Here is a 23,200-nt window from a genome sequence, read left to right as displayed (position 1 = left end):
ATCCGGTTCCACTGTGTTGAGCAGAAACCTGTTTTTTTGAGTGTTAGGTCAGACATTCAGGACTGCTGGAGGTCGTTTTGTAGGGCTGTGACAGCGCTCTACAGCCCGCCTTCTGGAATCTAATCCATGCTGGGAAACACAGCAAACCTCCTGGCAATGGAAACAGTTTTTTGTGAAATCCTGGAAGACCTGTGTAACCTTTGTTGGGTCTATGTGTTGCCTCAGGCTATCAGTAGTGACAATGACCCAAGCCAAATGTAAAACTAGGGGGGAAAAAATGTCAGCGGCCTCCACCTGCAGAGCCATTCCTTATTAGGGGTCGTCTCACTCTTTCCCCTGAAGCAGAACTATTATTGATTTCATTAAGACAAATCTTATTTAAACTGACTTAAACCCGTCTGCTGCCATAGATCAGATCATTATCCTGTGTGTTGGTTTTACTGGAGGCTATACCATGACTCTTAAAGTGTTACCGACATTTATTTCCAAACAGTGAATCCAACTTTACCAGCTGTGTGAACTACCAGAAGTTCAAGTAATCTGTTCTTAATTGCAGCTATTTCCTTATTTTATTATCCAGCCATTTTGGATTTACAGTTCGTGTTGGAGTTTTTGGATTCTGACTACTTTTTGGTTCGTGTTTGTTCTTTCTTTATGCTTGGTGACAAAAAACCAACAAAAAACAACAACAAAAAAACAAATGCAAAACTCAGTTCTTAGTTCTGAAACTTAATTGTGAAAAGGGAGGTGATAGTTTAAACGTTTGAGAGTCACTGATGTAAATTTTATTTCGAAAGCCATAAAAGTGTGATGTGATGGTCCAGACATCCCTGCAGAAGCCCCGCTGCCACTGAGAAGAAAACAGCAGCAGGAAGGGATTATGATGTGAGATCTAAAGTGGCAGAAACTGTAAAGTCTTCCTGCCTTCATTATCTATACTTCCAGCAGTTTCTGTAAAAAGAAATAAAAAAATCTTTCCATTTACTTTACCACTTTAAGATGAAAAGCCTGGACATTTCTTTCTTCTTTTCTGTTCTCAGATATTGCAGCATGTAAACACATTCACAAATGTGACAAAACATCAAAACTACTGCAGAAACTGCATCATAAAGTTTCAATTTGTCCTTTTCTTCTCATCAGAAATCAAAGTATGTCAAAATTCCTATAGTGTCTTATCCTAATGAAAAAAATATGTCTTTCTCACGCACTAAAGTCCCACACAACCTGCCTTGAATTTACAATAAGATTGTGTGAAGTGTGAAGCGCCTCTTTGTCAGATAGTAGAAGGGTTTTTTGGGGGGGGAGGGGATGAGCTGAGCAAAATGCCTCCAGGTGCACATCGGCTTTGAAAACCCAAAAATCAGTAGAGTTATGTAATAGACCCGTCATTGTTCAAAGGAGTTCAATTACTTTCTAGAAGTTGGTCTAAGTTTCAGGCTGATGAAACAGTGAGCCCATATTAGGACATTATTTCAGACAACCGCGAGGGAAATAAAATGATTTCCATTTTTATTTGTGAATTTGCTGGTAGTTTCACATGAATTTAGTCCGTGCATCACATAAAAGAACAACGATTTAGTCCTGTCTTTCATTTAAACTTTAATTCATGCCAGAAAACAAAACAAAAGAAAAAAACAAACAGAAAAAAAAACAGCCAAAACAGAATCGATATAAAACACAAAAGAAATGATAAACACTCCAAGTAAATGAGTGGCCATGTTTACTCCCCATATTAAACCTCAACTTTCACATACTAATTCAATGTACGTACACCAGAGTTATACCACGGTTACATCAGTCCTACGGCTTTTAGCTACTGTACACAAACTGGGGTTCTTTCTAGCATAATAAGACACAGAACAAGTCCAGCAGTATTCCCAAAATAAAAATTTCTTATTTTTTAACGTCTAAATTCTGTTGGTAACACACTACGTATGTAGAGTAATGGCTTTTTACTTATTTAACGCTGAGAGTAACGTTTATCTGGTGACTTGTTCTCCACTAGGATATCTCTTAGCTTTTTCATAACAGCGGATTGATTTTACATTTTACAAAGAGACGATCAAAAAATAAAAAAAAATTCATTCTCCACAATAATGTACATGTTCTATATAGATATATTTATTAAAGTGCAAGAGTGACACAGATGATAGGTGTTCAGATACAGGTCATAATTATTCAATAGCTATTGTCCTATGAGATGGCTGTCTGACCTATCTGTATAAAGGAGGAGACAACAACGCACAACAGTACAAGGAGAACACCAAAGCACGAGATTTATTTTTTGTGTGTGTTTTTCTCTTACTGTGGAGGAAAAAGCAGCGGATGGACTGGTAAGATTTTATTTTTGCGTCTCTTTTTTTCTTTGTTGTGCCATTGCTGTCATATCTATCTACTGCAAGATGCAACTCTGAGAAAAAAAGAAACAAGCATTCAGAGAAAAAGAAGTCATGCACATCCTATTTTAATCATCTCTCTTGTGTTTCAAAAAGGTAAGTAGATTGAAATGTGCCAGTGAGTCTGAAATGAGCATTAGGCTTTCGATTGCCCAGTTACACACTGGTTTACCTCTTTTTTTGTGGTTGTTTTTGCAAGCTGAGATTGTTGTTTGCGTCATAGTATTGCACATTTTTCTTGGCTGTCCGTTTTTAAAACTGAAAATGTTACAAAAGCAATCCCAGTCATGCCAGAAGGGGGTTAGGGGGTGGGGGCGGGGCTTGGTTTCAAACCGAAAGGACGCAGAGGAGGTTCCTTCCTTCTTCTGCTGCCACTGTGTTTTGAGCAGCTGTGTTTGTTCAATTGTTGTTCATGATCCACCAGGAAGCTGGAACATGAAGCAATGTGTTAAACAATAATGAGAAAACACCTTGCAACAGGCAGAACGACAAGCAGAATCTTCTATAGCTAACCTGTGTACAGTCACCACGATGTTCTACATTATTTGGATATTGGGATAAAAATGGGGAACATGTCCAATTCTGGACATGTTTGAGGGAATACCACAAACTACAAGTTTACGCTGATTATCTTGAAAACGATCATTCTTCCTGTAAACACTTAACAGCAATTGTGATAAATCTTTATCGGACCATGTCCGAGCTTCTACCTCATCCTCCCTCAATGTGGTAGTGAGTCGTTTTTCCTTGTAATCATGAACAGGCGCTTTGTTTTGCTTGTGACTACCCATAATCCCTGGCGTTGTGTTCACCTGAAGCTTACAAAGACCGGAGTTTTTTTCTTCTAGCCAGAGAAAAAGTGCAGTTGCACGTTCACCTTCAATTATAGAAGGCTGGTGTGAATGGGGCTTAAATGAACATGCATATCTTTTTGTTTCAGGCATTGGTTTCATGAGTTTATAGTAAAGATCCAAAAAGTTGACTGCCACTGTGATGTCAGTGCCTCACTTGGCGACAGCGGGTCGACTTCAACCACCCTTCACATTTAAGTCCTTTCAGAAAGCCAACGTGACATTGAAGTCCCAACTTGGACTGTGTTTTTTCCACTAGTAGTGATTAGTTGAGTCAACTAATAAAATAATAATTTACTGAACACAAACTATGCATTTTTACCCACAATCTGTATGGTTTCTTTCAGTAGGCAGAGATTTCTTTTGTCAGTTTGTACCTGGGAGAAGCATAGTGGAGACTATTTCTGGCTCTTCCAGCGAGTCGATGATGCAGCGCTGAAAGGTTTTGCTGATGGACGACTGCAGATAGCTGTAAAAAAAAAAAAAAAAAAAAAGAAGATGAAAACTATCAGTAGTGCACTTCATAGTGAATTTATTAGCAGTTCTGTGCACTTGGCAAATGTTTGTATAGTCCAATTGGAAATAAAAAAAAAAGGGAGCACACAGTACCTCATCCAGGAGAGACGATCCTGCCAGAACTCATACATGATGAAGCATGATCTGTCTGGCAGGTTTTGGACTGAAACGCTGTTGACAACAAGAATAGAAAAAAAAAAAAGAGAGAATGAGGGCAGTGAGAGTGGTTCTGGGTTGTACATCTTCGAGAACTGAAGCAGTTGGAAATGGACGCATGAAATCACAGAGAAAGATCCTCAGGCGAAAACAGCACAGACGCAGAAAGGAGGACATACTGTAGGTTGTTAAGCTGGCTGCTGGTGGCATCTGTGTAGATTTTGAGAGCTTGCTGAAATTGCTCCACGTCTCTCTCCTTCACAGACATCTGCCTCTGAACCAGAAGAATGTTCTGAGGAGAATATTGAAAAACGATGTCAACAAACAATGAAAGGGGATTAAAAGTGGTAGAAATTGAGAAAATTCTCACTTTAAAAATGACTTTCTCTTTGACGATTGGCAACAATTGAGTTTTCGGTTGTTCTCTTTCTTATTGAGACTTTCTAACCTTTGTTCACAGTTTACCTAAGATATGCTCACATTTTTGTCTGGGTCACCTTTTTGAAGGACAGCTGCTGCACCAGAACAATATCTTGGGCAAACAGATTTTGGTTTTTCTTCACAATCTTCAATAAGTCATCCATTTCTTTTATTTTGTTTATCTTACAAAGGGAAAATGGCTGGAAATTGCCAGAACTTTCAAAAGCGTTTAACTTTTATTTGGTGCAGCATTAGAAAGCAGTTGGACTTTATTATGAGCAAAAAAACAAAAAAAAACTGCTATATTTAACAGTCTAACAGATCATCATAAACCAAATCAGTCTTACTAGTTAGGAATACCATATGAATCACATCTTTTTATTAAGTCAACAACTAAATTTAGAAAGTAGAAGAGCACATTTCTTCAGTGTTCATAAATATTCAATGTGTGGGAATCGGTGTGTTAGGAAGGTCAATCGAGAGCCTTAACATTTCCTGATTCATCCATTCCAAAGGCAGCGTTGATCTGTGTTTGGGATTATTTTAAACAACTTGAACTCAAGAATTCGCCTTAGGCAAAAAGAGAGTTTATGTTCAGGATCAACACAGGAGCCACCAAGACCCAAGCCTAATATGAAATGGATGCTGCTGGAACACCAGTTTCACTGTCAAAAGCAAAGCAAATTTTACAATGTCATAGTTGACCAAAAAAGTGGTAACTGCTACGTTTGGGTCACGTTAAAGTATTTGACTCTTGACTCTTGTAAGAAAAGACAAGAGGAGTCAAGGTGAGATTTTAAAATCAAAGATTGCAATCGTAGCTGACAAGAGAAATTACTCAGAAATGACACCAACTATGCAATATTAAGTCTCTATGAAAAACATGCACTGGAAAGCACAAAAATCTTACAATTTAAATAAACTCCCAAGTCTTTTTATGAGGAGTTATGAACTATCAAGCCAGTTTCTATCGGGAGGAACCTATACCATGACTGAAATAAGCAAAGATTTTTGCAGCTTGGTATGGGAAATTTATCCAGATCTTAATGGGTGTCAAGATCAGAGAAACCACAATACATAAAAAGAAAATAACAACAAATGATTGTTCTCAAAACTTGACATTTTTTTTGTTGTATCATCACTCCAGCCTGCAAAAATAACCTTTTGTATAAATCATTATAAGGCCAGAATTGATGTGACCACAATTTCCACGAAGAGTCCATGCAGATCTTTTAGCTGAACCATTTTGGACAAAATTATCTGCAGACGTTAAAGACTCACCGATTTATATGTTCCTGCCAAAGTGTCTTCGTTAAGCGGTTCAAGACGTGGACTCTGAAAACGGAGAACACATTTTTCTTTATGCTGTGTTGCAAAAACACAGATTTCACACAATTCGAGTCAGCCCTCCAGTGAATTATGTTAAAATTCTCCAGTGCACAGCAGAGCTCTGTAATGCCATTATTACCATGCTGGAGGGCGAGCGCAATAAATCTGATGTCTCTGCTCTAAAATCTTATCTAAGTTTTAAACAGATGCCTAAAAAAAATAAAATAAAATAGATTAGCATTGCAAAGCTTTTTTCTCTTAAGTCATCAATCTACTTTTCACTTAATCTCCACACAGTCTGGAGTTCATATACATAAAAGAAATCTGCCAGGCATGTTTGTATGTGTCATTGTAAATGTATTTTGGCAACATCTCGGATGTCAGATGTTTTGAAGATAAACTGTGCATCTGAAAAAAAAAAAAAAAGACAAACAGTCGTGCTCAAATAGTTTCTCTAACATTGTTATTGGTAACAACACAGCTCGCATTGAATTTTTTTCTCCTCCAACGCAGCTTTTGGCTGAAACTTAACGTCTTTCTGGCACATTTAACTCTCCGGCTTAATGGAAAAACTCCAGAAACGTTGCAATGAAATGCTCAAGCTGATCTTTATGCGACTGCTTCCTGCCACGTTTCAGTAGCAACATAAAAGATCGACTTATTAGGCGTCTTAAAATAGGATGGCGCTAAATACAGAGTGAAGCTCTTGCTTTGAGACAAGAAAAATACTGCAATATAAATTCTGAAAAGAGCTGATTTCCCACCAACCTCACAGTCCAGTTTATCCATGAGCTCCTCCAGCTGGTTAATCTGGGAGCCCCAGTGGTTGTCCGGCTCCACGCTTACCCCTGACACCAGAAGTAGAGTATTAGCACAGCAGCGAACCCGTCTTGGTCCGTTTCCTTTCTCTCATATTTCACCTGTGGTGAGCATCCCGGAGTAAGGGTCCGTGGGAGAGAGACACATGTTCTTCTGGATGCGTCGGTTGGGCCGCTTGGCGATCCTCTGGATGGGGAGGTCCTCGGGTTTCTTCACCATCCTCCTCCCTGTGCAGCCGTGGTCATGGACAGCCTCTGTGGCACAATCCAGGGAGGACTGCAGGGACTGAAGCTGGGAGGAGGTTTCCCTCAGCAGGAAGCGAGTGACAAACTGGCCAAGCACTGATGAGCCTTGATACTCCTAAAACCACAGAGGTAAGGTAACCTTTTATTATTAATAAAATAAATAAAAGAAAAAGTTACAGCCTTGCAACCTCGAATTTGTAAGTTTTATCTTTAAAAATACAATTAATCTGCTTTTTTCTTTCTTCTTTTTTTTTTTTTTGATGAACCCTAAATGAAAAAGGATTTCTTACATCAATAATACATTTCTGGCTGCTTCCTGCCATCATCACAAATTGATGTGGGTAAATCAAAGGAATAATTAATTTCAAGGACCTTAAGTTAATATTTCAAAGATAACATGCAAACAACTGTTGGAAAGCTACATTTGAAGAAAACGCTTTGAACTGGGCAGCACTGAGTTCTGAACTGATTCCCAGTAAAATCTTTAGAGAGTTTTTATGTGTCAGTGCCAGGGCAAGACAGTTAATGTGATACTTCACTTCAAAAGGAGCAACTGTCCTTCCTTTTCAAGTACTTTAATATTTAACTGATGGAATAAAAAAAACATAGCTATCACCTAAATGCTTGTATTAAGAAAACTATTCAAAAGGACAATAACAGCTCATATATTTAAATACATTTCCACTGGAAACTACTTATATCCACTGAACTTTTGTTAAATATTCCAAAAAAATGGAATGTACCTTGGGATTTCATGTAATAGATCACATAAACACAAAGCTTCCAATTAATTGGAAGCAAAATAATGCAAAAGTGCCTTTATTCTCCCCTTTACTGTGATGCCTTAATACAAAATCCTGTTCAAACAATTGCTCTAGAAGTCACCAAAAAATGTTTATAGGGTGGATGTCTGTGGGTAATTCAACTTAGAGCACATTTGTGAACAAACAGCAACATGAACACCAAGGAACACAGAAGATGGGTCAGGGAAAAGATGTGGATACGTTTAAAGATTATTGGTCCGATCCAATAAACAAAAACAACTTGGCACTACATTCCTGCCAACATGGACATGGCCGACCACCTAACCTGACAGACAGGAGAGCATTAATCAGTGAAGAAGCAAAAAGGGCCATGAAAACTCTGAAGGAGCAAGTGTTTGGATAAAGGAACATTTTGTTCTGCGTGCAAAACACCAATTGTGAGAGAAAACCAACACCTCATTTGGGCCTGAAAGCACCATGCCTGACATGAAATATGGTGAGCACGTCACCAATATGGGAATATTTTGTCTTCAGCAAGATATTAGTAAAGAAAATTGGCAGAGCTACAGGACAATCCTAGAAAAAATACTCAAAGCTGCAAATGACTTGAGACTGAACTCTAACAATGAAATATTTAGCATGTGAATGATGTCCCTTTTTACATTACCCACGATTTAGGAATGCAAAGCCAGCGAGATTTTATAGATTTATTCCATAAAGAGACACAAGATCTCAGCAGGATTTTATGAAGCTCCAGTGAAAAGGCTGTTTCAGTAGATAATAAATTTTTCCCAGCACAGGTTTTGTCAAGTAATGAATCCCATCATTCTCACTTGTAGCCAGTGGTGCAACAAAATTGAGTTTAAAGGGGGGGGAAAAAAAAACAAATGTTGGAGAACTGTTTGAAAAATGATGATCGAGATTGTTAAAACCTATGTACTAGTTTGTCTCAGCAGTGACAAAGCAACAAGACATGAATGACTGACTTTTGTTCTTTCCTGCTTTTCTCTTTTATTTCATTTTGAAACACGTGAGCAGCTGCATGAAGGAGGAAATATCAGCTGTACGCAACAAATAAACGATCATAAAGATTTTATTCTATATATTTTTCTAAAATGCAAAAATGCCTGGTGGTATCTTAGCACATCTGAAATTATAAGTTAATTTGTTTATTTTACCAACCAAGTCCATGCAAGTTTGTTGAGCAGATGGCTAATGCCTATCCCCAGTGCTCAGCTTTAGTACAGGCTTAGCAGCTATTACACTGGTAATAGCTGCAAAAGGTAGGGCATATCCTAGAGGTACCTCAAAGTTTTCTTCAAAAACTTGGACCTCAAAAAGACTAAAAATAAGCTCTTCCCCTCAGGGCTAAAGAAAAAAACAGTTTTCTGACCAACTATCAGCAACATGAAAAATGCATGAGATGTAAGACGGATGGAAGAAGAAAAAACGCTGCCAGACAACGAGACCATGTTGGAAATGTAGAGAGATGGAAGAAGAGGCAAGGAGGGGGGGGAGTGAAAAGCACCCTCCAGAGTACAAAAAAAAAAGATACAATCAGAATACAAGAGAAGAAGAAAGTTCAGACATGACATGACATGACTTCCATTTCTTCAAAGGAAATCTGACGTCAGTTCAGCTGAAGCGTTCGGGCGGGTTGTCTTTGGTAATTATCATCTATAATTCCCTGTTACCCATCATCCTCTGCAGTGAAAATAAACTGCTGCATAACACTGGATGAAAAAACAAAACAAAAGAAATACCTCATTATAACAGCCAAACATCTGTCTGTTCGCCATCCGAACATGGCTCTCCTCCTGTGCCAAATACTAAAATTACTCGCTAACTGGCTCTGCACAGAGGGCTGCTGAGCATCAATGCAAACTGGGCTTAGCTATTGATTACGTCTTTAGGAAAAGTTCTCTGATGCTAATCTTTTCTGACTGCACCTTAACCCAGATGATTACAGCCCTCTCAATGGGCAGACGCATAAATCCATCGCTTCATCTCATGGAATATGATGTGTTTGGCTCGACTGCTCCTCAGCAGGATTTCGTGAGAAACTAATTAGCATCGAACAGAAACCGAGGCTGGAGATTTTGTTACATACCAAGTCTTGTTATCTGAAAATGCAGATATATATATATAAAAAAAGGTGTTATACCTTGAAAATGAATGGGAAACAACGTTTTCTTGATTTTACAGATGAATGAGAAGTTAAAACAAAGACTGGATAACAGCAAACACAACTATGTGATGGTGGAGTTCTGATTGGCAGAAAAAATTATTTGTTTCTTAGCTAAATAATGATCATTCGGAATATGTAGAAACTTGCATCAGATTTGATGAACATTTAAACTCAAAGAGGAATGTGCTGATGTCCCTCATGTCAAATATTGTACCATATATTTAACAGTTTTTGTTGTCTATGTTTTCCCTCTGATGGGCCTGATAATGAGGAGATCTTAAGGTGAGGTCATTTTATTTACATAGCACATTTTCAGCAACAAGGCAATTCAAAGTGCTTTACATGAATTAAAAGGAAATACAAACAAAAATAACAAACCAAAGGAAAGAACAAACGAAGAAAAAGAATCTAATAATGTTAATCCAAAGTATATAAACTAGATACTCTGCACTAGATAAAGCTGCACATTTTGTTAATCATACTATAGCTCATGTTTGAAAGTATTGTCACTTAGGAAAAGAGGTGCAGACTAAATAAGAGATCATGCTAGGCTGCACAAAGTTGACAAGTGGGTCACTAATGAGCAGCTTTCAGAGGAAGAGAATGCCAATGGACATCCTGAAAGCTCTTATGTTATGTTTCTGTGAAGATTTGACAGGGAAAATTCAGCTCAGCGACCTGACAAAAGCTTTAATCACCTACCTCTTTAGTTTTATCCATGGCCTTTAAAATGGCCACGTTCAGCTTTTCCAGTGCAGACAGGACATTGACATATTCCCCCAGGTGAGGAGTGAAGTACGCTGTGGGACAAAACACTATAATTAGCCTATCAGTGGCATTTCCAACAGGCTTGACTGATTACCTCTCAAATAGAGATTAGCTGACTAGTCATGATCAGCAATACAGTGAAGCTTAAGTTGGCAACATTTAAAATAGTTTGTTAGCAAAGTTGTTAAGAGAAGGTGAACAAGCATCATTACCTGAGAGCTTGTCTATGTCCAGGTTGCTGTGGAAAGATCAGGAGGTGAAACTTAAAAACCTGCAACACTTTTTATAAGTTCTGTATTCAGTGAAACGAAGATTAAATGAGGAAGACTTTATACAGGAAACCTCTCGTCATAAACAATGCCAACTATATATCGATTTATATTTGATGTCTATTTTTGGTACGTTTTATTGTTTTTCTTTTTGTTTTACTTTTGATACTTTGTTTTTTAGTTGGTATGCCCTTTTATAATCACATGCTTGCTGTGACATTAATTGCCCATTTGGGGACTTGAATAAATCTGAATCTGAAACCCCTCAAAAGAAAGCATGAAATTAATATTTTTGCCACTAGTCTGCATATCAAAAACACAATCGCCATAAAAAGATATTACAAATACCATCATGAAGACTGTTAAAATAAATGTCACATCAGAATCAGTAGGATTAAATATCTCCTTTCTGTGTTTAATAATAAAAAAAAATTTTTATCTAAATGCTGTGAAACTGTGGTATTTTACTCAGGATTATTGTCAGAATATGCTACCCAAAAGTGTCATGAGAAGAGGAAGTCTCTCTACCACTTTCTAATCGGCCGCTCATCTGTATTTTTGAACATTTCTGTCAAAAATAATGAGCTGCTCCTTGGGTCGCTTCAGGCTGACAGCCAATGGGGCTCCTGCTAATGGTGCTGTGACTCCTGGCATATATCAGGATTTCAGCTGTTTGAAGTTATCTCTCTCAGTCCATTTCCTACTTTGTGCAAACTCACTGTGTCCTCAGTTTTCCTTTGTTATTATTTTAATGTTTCCTTGGAGCGTCTACTTCAGTAAATGTTTTTTTTTTATAAGTCATGAGAGAAAACCCTCTGTGTGCCATCAGGAAGTAGCGATAATGAGCCGATGCAGTCACGTGGCCTTTAACTGGGGTCTAATGACCAATCACTTGCAAACCAGTTTGATAGATTGTTGCACAGTTGGAGCAATAAATTGCTCGTCTTGTGCAGTTTTTATTATTTGCAACAGAGAGTGAAACTGGCAAACACATAAAGTCAACAGTCTGATGAAATGTTTGTATTTTTTTTATGTTTGCATTCTTCACACTGCATTTTAAATAATCATCCAGAATGTAGGCTCTCTGTGGATATTCCTTGCTGAAGTGAGGAATTAAAGTCTTGCAGCCAGGCAGCAAAATAAAAAATAAAAAATAGAGAAGCAAAAAGCAGAAGAGCTGGATGAGATCCAAACAGGAGAGCTGGAAGAGCTTACTCTGTCTGCTGCCTGTCGATGGAGTAATACAGCTCCTGCATCTGCTCGTCAGTGAGGACGCCGTCAGCGAAGTAGGACTGGAATTCCTCCATGGACAGCTTCCCATCGTCTGCAAGGAGACCAACAACCAGACTGTCTTTATAATGAGGCCTCAGCAGCTTTACTCGGTTAGCAGTGCCACTTTCTGAGATACACTTGTTAATCCCATCAATCCTTAGCTTGTAAGACATTTTGTAATGGAAAAAAAGGAAGAAAAACAGAAAGCTTAGAACACAATTGAGCTGTGGCGTTGAAAGATTGGATTATGGCGGAACGTTACGCCTGAATCTATAGCTGCAGCTGGGAGACGAACCTATACGAAGAGATTGATCTTAATTTCTCTCATTATTTCATGTTCCACATCATGTAGGAGTAAATACAGTCTGTTGCATCTTTGACTCATCATCTAACTCCTTCAGAGGCAGAACATTGGTTTGGTTTCGCACCCGATAAGACGCCCAAAATACAGAGCAGCTCAGATGGCACGTTACACAAGCGTTCACTGTTTCTTCGATCGGCGCTCCAGCAGAAACCCAGAGCGTAGTGATGTACATACACACAGCTTATCGGTCAAAACCAGGCAGCCATGTTCTGTTGAGAAATGTCGCAAAAAATGTCAAAAACAGTAAATATTAACAAGCGGTTAGTGTGAATGTGCAGTCTGTTCTGACCCAAGGGGGCGGGGAAAATTAAGAAGCTGTGTTGATTAACTGTTGGCTCGCCTTAGGATAACTCTTCTTCTTTCTTCGGCTGTAAATTGATCAAAAGTCTTTTTATAAAATCCAGTTTAGAAGTTTTCTTTTTGTGGAAACAATTTTGGTAATTATTGACTGAACAAAAAATGGCAAAATGTTCATGTTTAGAAGTTTTAGTTGTTTCTTTTGAGTTAATCAATGGCAGAAATAGGTTGATAACTTTAGCTAACAGGTATTTGACTGCATAAAGATCTTCTAGGTGAGGAGAGAAAGCAGCTGCACAGCCTCACATTATATGCATTGGTTTTACACAAATGCAGTGGGAGCTGTGCAGCTCTTGGAAGATGTAGACTCAACTAAAGAAGACTGGATGGAGAAACAACATCAAAAGGTGATTTAAGGGTTTTTAAGCTTTCTCCTGTCAGTATTGCAGTGCATCTTAATTTCTGCACACTAATTTTACTAGCTTCTAGCTAGCTATCGGTTTTACAACTGCTTCTATGATTTTAATCTCTTTCCTGGTGATTTTGTGTAAAGAACTGTGGATTGTAACCTTACCCTGCCTTCTGTTTGGATTGGTTTGATTTTCAGTGGAACTGTATAGGATATGTGTCATATTCAACATATTGGGGTTGGGTGGGTGGGGGGAGTTTGGAAATGATTTATCTTGATCTCATTATTATTACAAAAGCTGAGCCTGTTATCATGGCTGTGTAGACCTTAGAGAGCCAGTCTTTTTTCATGCTAAAATAAGCCAGTGATTCTAAAGAGAGCAGGTGTTGTTTCACAGATAAATATTTTACATCCCAAAAACTCGATATTTTAACAGGGATGTGTAGATTTATATTCACTATGCTGATTTGTATTAATAATGCATCTTAATCACACTTTCTCCACTCTTTTGACATAAAACACAATTTATGTCCACACATTCAGAATGTGTGGAAAACAGTTAGCCAGACGGAGAGACTTGCTCTTTCAAAAACATGCTGATGTTGCTGCAGTTAATCTGAGGGAAGCTTTGTGTCTCTGCACCAGCACCTCTTTAGGGAAATTAAAAGTGTTGTCTGCAGCAGCGGCGCAGTGGGTTACCTACCTGCCTCACATCGCCCTGAATAAAACCTGCAGCTCAAAGTGTGGCCTGACAGAATAAAAAAGCTCTTTTTGCTGTTTTTTCCTCAAGGATCTCTTGCGCACTTCCCTTGGGACCTTCTACAAAGGCAGCGCTAACGATTCAGAACATGCATCAGAATAATTCAATAGAATATTAAAAATGTAACACAATAAGGTTCCTGACTTTGAAAGGATGGGATCGGAGTCAGTCAATACTTTATTAGTCTTGAATATTATGAAAAAATATTAAGAGCTTTCTGTGCATGTCGCTAAAGAGTAAAGAAGTCTAAGGCTTTAATGCAAATCGAATGCAGCTTTTGAGTTTGACAAACAGAGTTATTTTTTAAGAATGTTCCCTTTATAAGTATATTTTATTATGTTTTGTAATAGTCAGTTTAGTTCTTGTAAAAACTTAAATGGTTTTAAATTGTATCTTCAGTTAGGTCGCTTTCCCCCCACACACATACAAACACGCAGACTTCAGAGAGGAAGAACTGACACTCTACTGCAGCACTGTGCGTTCCTGCAAAGCTAATGGGAAACCAATATAATATGCACATCCTGTCCTGCTTAGCAGAATATAAAAGGCAATGTTTCAGTGCTGATGCATAAAAAGAAAAAAAAAATCAACAGGCAGAGTAAATCCCGCAGTTAAGATAATGAAGAGTGCAGTCGAGATGTACTTGAGCACGCTGGTTTCAGCAACTCATAGCCAAAATCCTTTCTAATTTATGTCAATCTAAAACCTTAAGAGATTAAAAAAAGCTGAAAGTTTGCATCTAATCGGCTGCCATCTGGAGCTGCAGCATTTCTGCGTCCTGGGAACAACAGGAAAGCAGGAGGATAAAACTGAGACCTCGCATTTGTTGTTCGCTTTTTGCACTGAGATATCTCACCTGTACCGGGAACAAATTTGTTTTCTAAGTGTGCAATTTTCTCAGCCGTAGTGCTGCGATAAAGCTTTCGCCCCTTTACGTAATTTCTTCTGACATTTTCGGCCACGCTTTAATGTCTCACCAAGCCGGAGCTGCACAATGTACGAAACACAATCCACTTTGCCATCTCAGTGGGTGAAACGTTGCAATCGGAAATGTCTGCAAGAGGGCAATACGTTTATTTTTGTCAAGCTGTAATGTTTTAACTGAGATGTATTCAAACTTTGCTGGCCTGTTGGTCAGTTGGACGGGTTTCCACTGACCTTCATGTTCACACCTGACATAGATTTTGTTTCCTAAAGCCCAGGGAACAGGGTGGGGACATTGGGATAACTTTTTTTAAAAAGGACAGCAATAACCTACAAATAATATTGCAATGCCATGTCTTCCTCATATTGTGCAACCCTTGCTTTTGCTTAGGTGTTCCCTCTGATATTTTAGTGGTATATTTTTAAGCTGTATTTTAAGAAACCATCTCAAAGCGTTTTGTTGCGTCTCTCACATCTCAGATTTTTATGTCAAAGCCTAATCATTGGCTTGTCAGTTTTTTGTGCCTGTTTTTGCTTTCTCTGAATGATAACTCAGGGCAAGACTGTCAAAATAAATCATAATATCATTCATTACTCTTGTTGCGTATCAGCAAAAAAAAAAAAAAAAGACTCATTTCTGTGCAGGATCACCGAGTGGAAGCTTTGTGTTTCCCATGTTGCTGCACTCATACGGTTCACTGTTTCTTTTAAATCCATAATAAAGGCTGCGAGGATATTAGTATGTTAGCCAGTTGTTGTTATATTATAAATGCATGGCACTCCAGGCGTATTATGGCGGCCTACGCAGAAGCTTCTGACTAGAGAGGCTGTTTATTTGCATTCTTTGGGTGCAAGGATCATTGAGTTTAAAAAGAGGAAAACACAGAGCGAGCTCTGCTGCAGACTGATGATAACAACCTCAAACACGCAGGAACATTTCCCCCTTTTTTTCAACAAAGAATGAAAAACAATAGCTTGGTGTGAGTGCTAAACTTTAAAACCTGTTCTTGATTTGCCTAGACTGAAAACTTCGACCACAAAGTGATAATGCAAGGACTCAAATCCATGCAGAGAAAGGAGGAATCCGACCTCCCTCTTCTTTTATCTGCACACAAAAGCCCTGGTGAAAAAAAAAGAAGCAGCTTTTATTGTCTTCATCTATAATTCACAAACGACAGAGTTTTCATCTAACGGCGTATCGCTAAAACGCGAGCCCCAGACGACCCCTGCTCAACGCGTTGCATTGTTATTCTCGCTTTTACGCAACACATCCAGCATTTCTCTGGAGGAAAAGCGCGCGGAGTTCGTGGATGCCCCACGAGCATTAATCACTTGCCTCCTTTCTGCGTTTCGCTGCAAGTAGGATGCAGCGCATGAATAAAAAATTAAGCGGGAAAAGATTTCTCTGTTTGTCAGCGCGGCTTTTTTTACGGAGAGCTAAACGCCCCGTGTTTCCCTATGAGGAGGAGACGATTCTTTGAAGCAAAGTGGCAACGCTCCAACAAATTATTCCAGCCGAAGAATGAGATGGGAGAAGGGAAAAGTCTCAGGCGGGTTTCATTAGGAGTTAAAAATTCTGCTGGGACGCCAAATGTTGTGCATTAGCGTTGGTGACGATTTGCGTACAGCTCTTTGGCCCTATCTGCTCTAATTCTACATTGCCTTGCGGAAGTATTCGTTTAACAGCTGCTTAAGTTTCACACAAACAAGCTTCAAAGGATTTTATTGTGCTTTTTTAATATGTTTTTTTTTTTTTTACAAATGAGTACCCAAACAGCAAGATGTGGTGTGTTGTTGAGAATACTTTTCGTTAGCAGGATGGAAGACAATGGAAAGATGGATGTAGCTAAATGCCAATCAGAGGGCTGTAAAAGTTTTAAAACTGGGTCAGTAGTTCAGCTTGTAGCAGGACAGCAGACCTAAAAGCACATATCATTCTCCATCCACTTCAAACGTTCACAAAACGTTGCAGCTCTGCATCTGATATGGAGAGCAAGAGGGAGGGTACCGAGGGCACATACAGAGGAATTAAAAGGTTTCACTTCTGAACAAAGTTCTTCTACAGATTTTTAGCATGCAAAATTATTTTTAAATATTATGAATCTCTTTGCCCGTCAGTCCAACTGGGTGAGAACTCACCGTTTTTGTCCGCCCGACAAAAAATCTGCAAGAGGAAATAAAAAAGGATTAGTAAAATTTGAAGTTGACAAAAAAACCATGCATACCACAGAAAAAGCATCTACATACTTCAACACAGGCTTGAAATGTAAGCTGTGGTGTAAACTGAAGGATGTAGGAGCTGGAAGACACGGCCTGCCACCATAAGAGGGAGCGCCACTTATTTAAGAGAAAACCTAAAAAATGTCCGGTTAGTAATCAGCACTGCGATTATCAAACCTTAAGCAACTTTTGGAAATTTCCTTTTTAATTTAGATATGACACATATTGTCTTGCAGAAACTTAAAAGATACTAGCCCTTTGATAAAGGTATTTTAAAACAGGATTAATCAAACATCTATTGGTTTTATTTGCTGTTTTTATTGTATTCTTTTGATTATTTTCTTTGTTCGTGCTGTTATTATTTTTTTGTATTGCGTTGTTTGTTTTGTGGGACTCTGCTACAGTATTTGTAGGTGCATTTACAGCAATATTGTACGCTCATTAATACGCGCTGCACAAAACAAATAAAATCAATTCAATTTAAAAGCTTCTTGCTCAACTCAACAAAAAAAGAATACACTTTTTTTGTTGCCACCACAAACTTTGGGATACTTTGGGACTGTTGTAATAGACCAACAGTCTAATACGTAGCTCTAAATGAAATTCAGTACTTAAGAAGTCATCTAATTTATAAATGTTTTTTTTTTTCTTGTGAGTAATTCAATCTCAGTATAAATACAGTAGTTCTGCACAAGCCTTCAACATCCACAGCCCATGTGGGAGGATCTGTTGACATGGTAACCATTAGTCGATGCACTCCACAGAACTGGAGTAGAAGGAGCAGCAAGAAGCATCGTGGTGGAAAGAAAGTCAGAAGTCGTCAGCAGACAGATGGTTTATACTTTCTGACCAACTTGCAAAACATTTTCTGAGGGGGGAATAAGTTCACATGGTGGTGGCAGCATTATGCTGTAGGGAGGATTTTCAGGTATTCCTGGAATAAACTCTTTTCGAGGCCGCAAAGGATTTGAGTAGGAGAGCAGATCTAAACATACGGCCAGAGCTGCAGGGAATGGTTTGGATCATAGAGTGGAGTGGTTCGGTCAAAGTCCAGAACTAAATCCGACTGAAAATCAGTGGCGAGACACCAAAATTGAATTTCACAGAGGGTCTCAATATAATCTGAGCTACTTTTTGCAAAGAAAGCCAAGCCAAGCCAAGATCTCAAGAACTCAACAGTATAAATACTAATTCAACTTCGACACTGTATCATACATGCATAAACAGAAAATAGGATAATCTCAGTGAGTCAAAAATTCTTCATCTCTAAAATAAGTGAGACATCACAGGAAATGAAAATCTGACATTTTCATACAATGCAGAAGAGCTTCAAACAGATACATCTCCCGCTTTCTTCTCTCTCTCGACACTAAAAATGTTCCCACTGCTTCAAAATGTCTCCACAGTTCTATGATCAACCAGTTCAAAAGTGACAATGCTTGTTCATTAATCCATGCTATGAACTTGGCCAGAGAAACATCCTCCCTCACACATACCAGGACACTAAATCTAAATAGATGCTAGATTGTAGTGTGTGTGCGTGAATGTGGGTGGGTGGGTGTGTGTGTGTGTGTATGAAATGCAAGATCAAAGAGGCTGTTTATTTCCAGCTTTTTTCCTCTCTGCTTAGTGACTTTGAGTGAACCTGAACAGATCAGTGGTGGGTTGATTAATTTCATCATCAAACGGGAGCCTTCAAAAAGCACGACACCCTTCAATTTCATCAGTTTCAAGACTAACTTCAGCCTTTTTCCAGTTTCTAGCATTAGCAATATCGTGAATTAAACATGACATAAATGATAAACAAAGAAGATACTTGATGATGTGATCCAGACATCAGCAGTGCGTGTCCATAGGAGTACATCAGTGGCTCTGTTTAGACTTTGATCAAAAGTGAAAAATAACAGAGCAATATTTAACAAACATAATAATAATAGGGCTGCACAGTGGCTAAGTGGGTAGAATTTTTGCCTTGTAGCAAGAAGGTTCTGGGTTCGATTCCTGGCCTGGGGTCTTTCTGCATGGAGTTTGCATGTTCTCCCTGTGCATGCGTGGGTTCTCTCCGGGTAGTCCGGCTTCCTCCCACAGTCCAAAAACATGACTGTTAGGTTAATTGGTTTCTCTAAATTGCCCCTAGGTGTGAGTGTGTGTGTGCATGGTTGTTTGTCCTGTCTGTTTCTGAGTTGCCCTGCGACCGACTGGCGACCTGTCCAAGGTGAACCCCGCCTCTCGCCCGGAACGTTAGCTGGAGATAGGCACCAGCACCTCCAGACCCCAGTAGGGACAAGGATGTAAATAAAATGGATGGATGGATGGAAGAATAATAATAATAATTTTAAAAATGCCAGGTTTAGGCTCATTGTTGAGGAGTCACATCTTAGAGCCAGCAAGTCTACATAACAACCATTTCTTCTAAGACTTTTATATAAACCCTTATCAATAATTGTGAGAGCTGAATTCTGCAAAACATTTTATGCCACTGCACTAAATTACTTTAACTTCTGGCCTACGCAAAACTGAGTCTCTTAAAATGTCATTAGCCCTGTCACAGTGAACAATAACGTCAGCTATTAATCTTCCTATTTAATTAAAGGTTTTTTTCTTAATTATCTTGAATATGTTTTGTTAAACTGTTAAATGCAAAAGGTTACTTGCGGTTATTATGAAAGATACATTCAACAGAATGGGATCCTAGATAAGAAGCTCTACAAAAGATTAAAGAGTTAAAGATGACGTTCCATTTGAACACATCTGACACAATATAGGAAATGAAAAGGAGCCAAGATTAAAATTTACAATTAGTATCAAGCTTAAACAAAGGAAGGCATGAGATGTTCAATAATAAAAACATTTTATTTGTACTCTTATTTCTTTTGTTTGAAATATAAACGAGGGAAGCACCCATAAAACCTGCGTGTTGGCAGTTTAAACTGAGAAGATGCTCGGTTTGTTCTGCAGGACATAGCAAACTGGTTCAAAACAATGCACAATGGTCAGTTGCTTTAAAATTGTAAAAGGATTTACAGTAAGTTAAGCCATGAATGTTTTCAGCCAAATGGGGTTGAGTTATGCTGAAGCACAAGCACAAATTTCAGTTTGGGTGTCACTACAAAATCGTACCACGTATTAAAAACAAAACGTTTGAGCTATTTTTAAAATAAAAAACAACATTAGTTTGTGTTGGTCTCTCACATTAAATCCCAGTGAAACACGTGAAAAACTCTGAAAAGGTTCAAGATTTATCAAGACTTTGTTCAAATTCTCCCTTTTCAACAAACTACAAAATCAATTAAAACGACCACTGACTTCATCTTTCTCATTCTGACTGAACGTAATCGCTGTGTCACAGTCACAGTAATCACCTACCATAAATGTGGCTCTGTGACAGATTCGGGCTACAGCTGGCAGATGATCTGCAGCTGCCCTCTGCAGCCTCCTGTGGAGTGACAAGCTGTAGGAAGCCCTATCGCTGTCAGATCCCCCCCACAGGAGCTCCGAGACCGCATCCCACCCAAGACAGCTGACAGAAAAGCTAACAGGAAGCTTGGACAAGCGAACATGAGCCAGGGAAGAAATCTGGGAGGAAGATTCAATTTCACTGGACTATTTCACGCCTGACTCGAGGGATAGACAGACTTCGTGCTTAAACTGTAATTATGAAGAAAAAGTAGCAAAATAGGGGATAGGTTCTCAGATTTATTTATTAGGTTTTCTTCTGCTTTTGTAGAAAATCATATTGTAAAGCACAGAATGCAGAGGCGAAGTATTTTGCCAAAAAAATCTCATCTCAGGGATGTAAAGAGGATTTATACCAGAATGTTGTTTAATGTTTTGCAATCAATGCTTGCAATTAAAACAAGACAGACTAACAGGTCTTTTCACAAAGAGGATGAAACAACACTACTGTAAGAGCTTTTTTTATCTCTTTTGGGAGCTCTGGAGAGACTGAAAACCTCACACTTGCCTCAGTTCCCTGTGAAATACTGCAAATATGTGAGTGTGTGAGGGGGCGTGGGTGTGTGTGCGTGTGTGCGTGTGCGTGTGTGTGTGTGTGTGTGCTAGGTTGATTTAATATTGGAAATCTATCCAGTGCAGCTCATTTCATTATTTTTGGAGTGGCAACATAAAGAGCTACATGAAACAGGTTTCCTTCCATTGAGGATATGTGAAAGTGTCTGTTAAAAGCAACAGGAAAAGCTCATATTTATTAGCAAGTTTAAATGGTTGTGAAGAAATGCAAGGCCGTAGGATGGGGATTGAAAATATACATTTAAACCAAATGCACACTCACCGCAGACTGATTTTCTTTTCATATGCAGTAATCCGCCTCGAGGGAACTGAATTACATTTACTGCAAGCAAGCAAGAGTCTAAAGATAGGAAATGATGCTGATGATAGACACTTGGCTCTTCCGTGGTGGATCCAGTAACTAAAGTGAAATCGGCTTAAATTAAAACAACAGAAGAAGGAAGGAGGTTTTAGCGAGTATAAGGAAAACGCACTGGTAATAGTTGGCTCTCTCACGGTGCATTCTGTAAATTAAAACAAATGAAATCAACTTTACAGAAATAAAATTTGGAAGCCGTGTCTTCGGGAAATTAAATAAACTTTACTGCAAGTCAGCTGTTTGAAGATTGATGGCATGGTGCAGATAAACTGTTTCCTCTTCGGTGGTGCAGAAAGTAAAATACAATAAAAAAGGTTATGAATGACTAGCTTTCAGAGGACTGAGCAGATGAGCAGCAAGACATTTCCTTAGTGGTGATATTCTGTTTATACCCTGATAAATAATTCAAAACGTGTCTGCATTTAAAAAGCAGCTCGGTTGGAGCTTTTTTTGAGGGAGGTTCCTCATAATACATACATGTTTTACAGGCAGATTTTCTGGTGCAAAATCATCATTAAGATTATTATTTTCACGTAAATAACCTGACAAGAACAACGATGCTGAAATGGTTAGCACGCCAATAGTTTTCTGCATGCTAGATGATCCGAGTCGGACGGGCGTTTGTTCTTAATGCACTCACCTTTCTTACGTAAACGTGTCGTGAATGGGCCGTGTTTTAACTCGGTAAGAGCCATTCATAAATAGAAGAGTGAAGGACAGTGAGTCAGGCGCACTGCACGGTGAGGAAACGACACCTCGACAGACGGACAGAGGCTGAACACGTTTCGATAAGGACCCAAACATGCATGAGGCTCAACTGAAACCCGTCTGCGTTTCAAACGCTGTGACATCTGATGTGTTTTACTTACATCCTGGAATAAAGCGAAGCCTTGGTTCTGATTGTAGTCGAGCTCCTGCTGCTTTCTTAAGTGTTCGTGCTTGGCGGACTGGAGACACATGGTGATCAGCTCCGTGCAGGCCAGCATCTCGATGCTTTAATATTATGCTTCTGATAATGGAGGGGGAAAAAAAGAAAGAAAGATCGTCCTGTTTCTTGTGCGCCGTCTAGATGAAGAGCTCGTCCTTGTGACAGAGGGTGGTGGGTGATGCTGATGAAGATGATGATGCTGCTGCTTGTCCTGTGTGATCCAGTCAAGAAAGAGATGGAACCTTTTGCTGCCCCCTGTCTGCCAGTCGGTAGCAGCAGAATTAAGAAAATAAAAAATAAAAAAATAAAACAAAAGCTCCGCCTCCGGAGGCAGCATTGATTCAGGAGTCCGAGAAACGCAACATCTGTCGGCGTTCTAACTATCTGTGCTACCCATTCATCCGTCCTACCTGGTGGTAATGCGCATGCGCACATCGAGGCTAAGTCACATACTGCTTACTCGGCAGATTTCTTATAAATACATCCTACCTGCGCACCAGCACCGACATAGCTATCTATCCGTGCTACCGTAGGAAAATCTGACGAGACGCAACTTTGCGCGTGGGCGATTCATTTCCAATGTGGACACAGAATGGGGTTCAGTTCAGTTCAATTCAAATTTATTTAATCAAGGACAGCACATTAAACAGTGCTACATGTGGGGAAAAAACAGAGAAACTGTTGTTTTGTGCGTAGGTTTTCTAACCTACGCACAAAATTAATTTCTTTTGCACCTTTATTTAAAGACTGTAATATCAAAAGTTAAAAATTTCTGTCATATACACAGACACGTGGTGTCCCCCATCTTACTCCTGGGCATATAGTAGACAGATAGAGATAAAAAACAGGCGAACCCTGCAAGAAAACTTGATAGTAACAAGTTTGGTAGAGGACTCAAATGCATCAGGACAGAGGCAA

The 23,200-nt window shown here is 39.0% G+C and overlaps 1 protein-coding gene across 1 annotated transcript; it reads right to left on the bottom strand.

Annotated features, from left to right (window-relative positions):
• Positions 1 to 1,579: 1,579 nt before the first annotated feature.
• On the bottom strand, positions 1,580 to 22,671 carry LOC114147129 (N-terminal EF-hand calcium-binding protein 1-like). Its single transcript, XM_028021690.1, has 12 exons — positions 22,224 to 22,671; positions 16,887 to 16,911; positions 11,937 to 12,045; positions 10,665 to 10,690; positions 10,387 to 10,484; positions 6,589 to 6,847; positions 6,437 to 6,516; positions 5,621 to 5,674; positions 4,099 to 4,211; positions 3,857 to 3,934; positions 3,625 to 3,716; positions 1,580 to 2,824 (listed from the first exon to the last, which is right to left on the bottom strand). The coding sequence occupies exons 1-12, from the start codon at positions 22,338 to 22,340 to the stop codon at positions 2,796 to 2,798; spliced, it is 1,080 nt and encodes a 359-aa protein (XP_027877491.1). The 5' UTR covers positions 22,341 to 22,671; the 3' UTR covers positions 1,580 to 2,795.
• Between the last annotated feature and the right edge of the window lie 529 nt (positions 22,672 to 23,200).

Source organism: Xiphophorus couchianus, chromosome 1, assembly GCF_001444195.1.
Source record: "Xiphophorus couchianus chromosome 1, X_couchianus-1.0, whole genome shotgun sequence".
NCBI classification, from domain to species: domain Eukaryota; kingdom Metazoa; phylum Chordata; class Actinopteri; order Cyprinodontiformes; family Poeciliidae; genus Xiphophorus; species Xiphophorus couchianus.
Note: the sequence above shows the minus strand (reverse complement) of the source record. Positions and strands in the feature narration are given on the sequence as shown.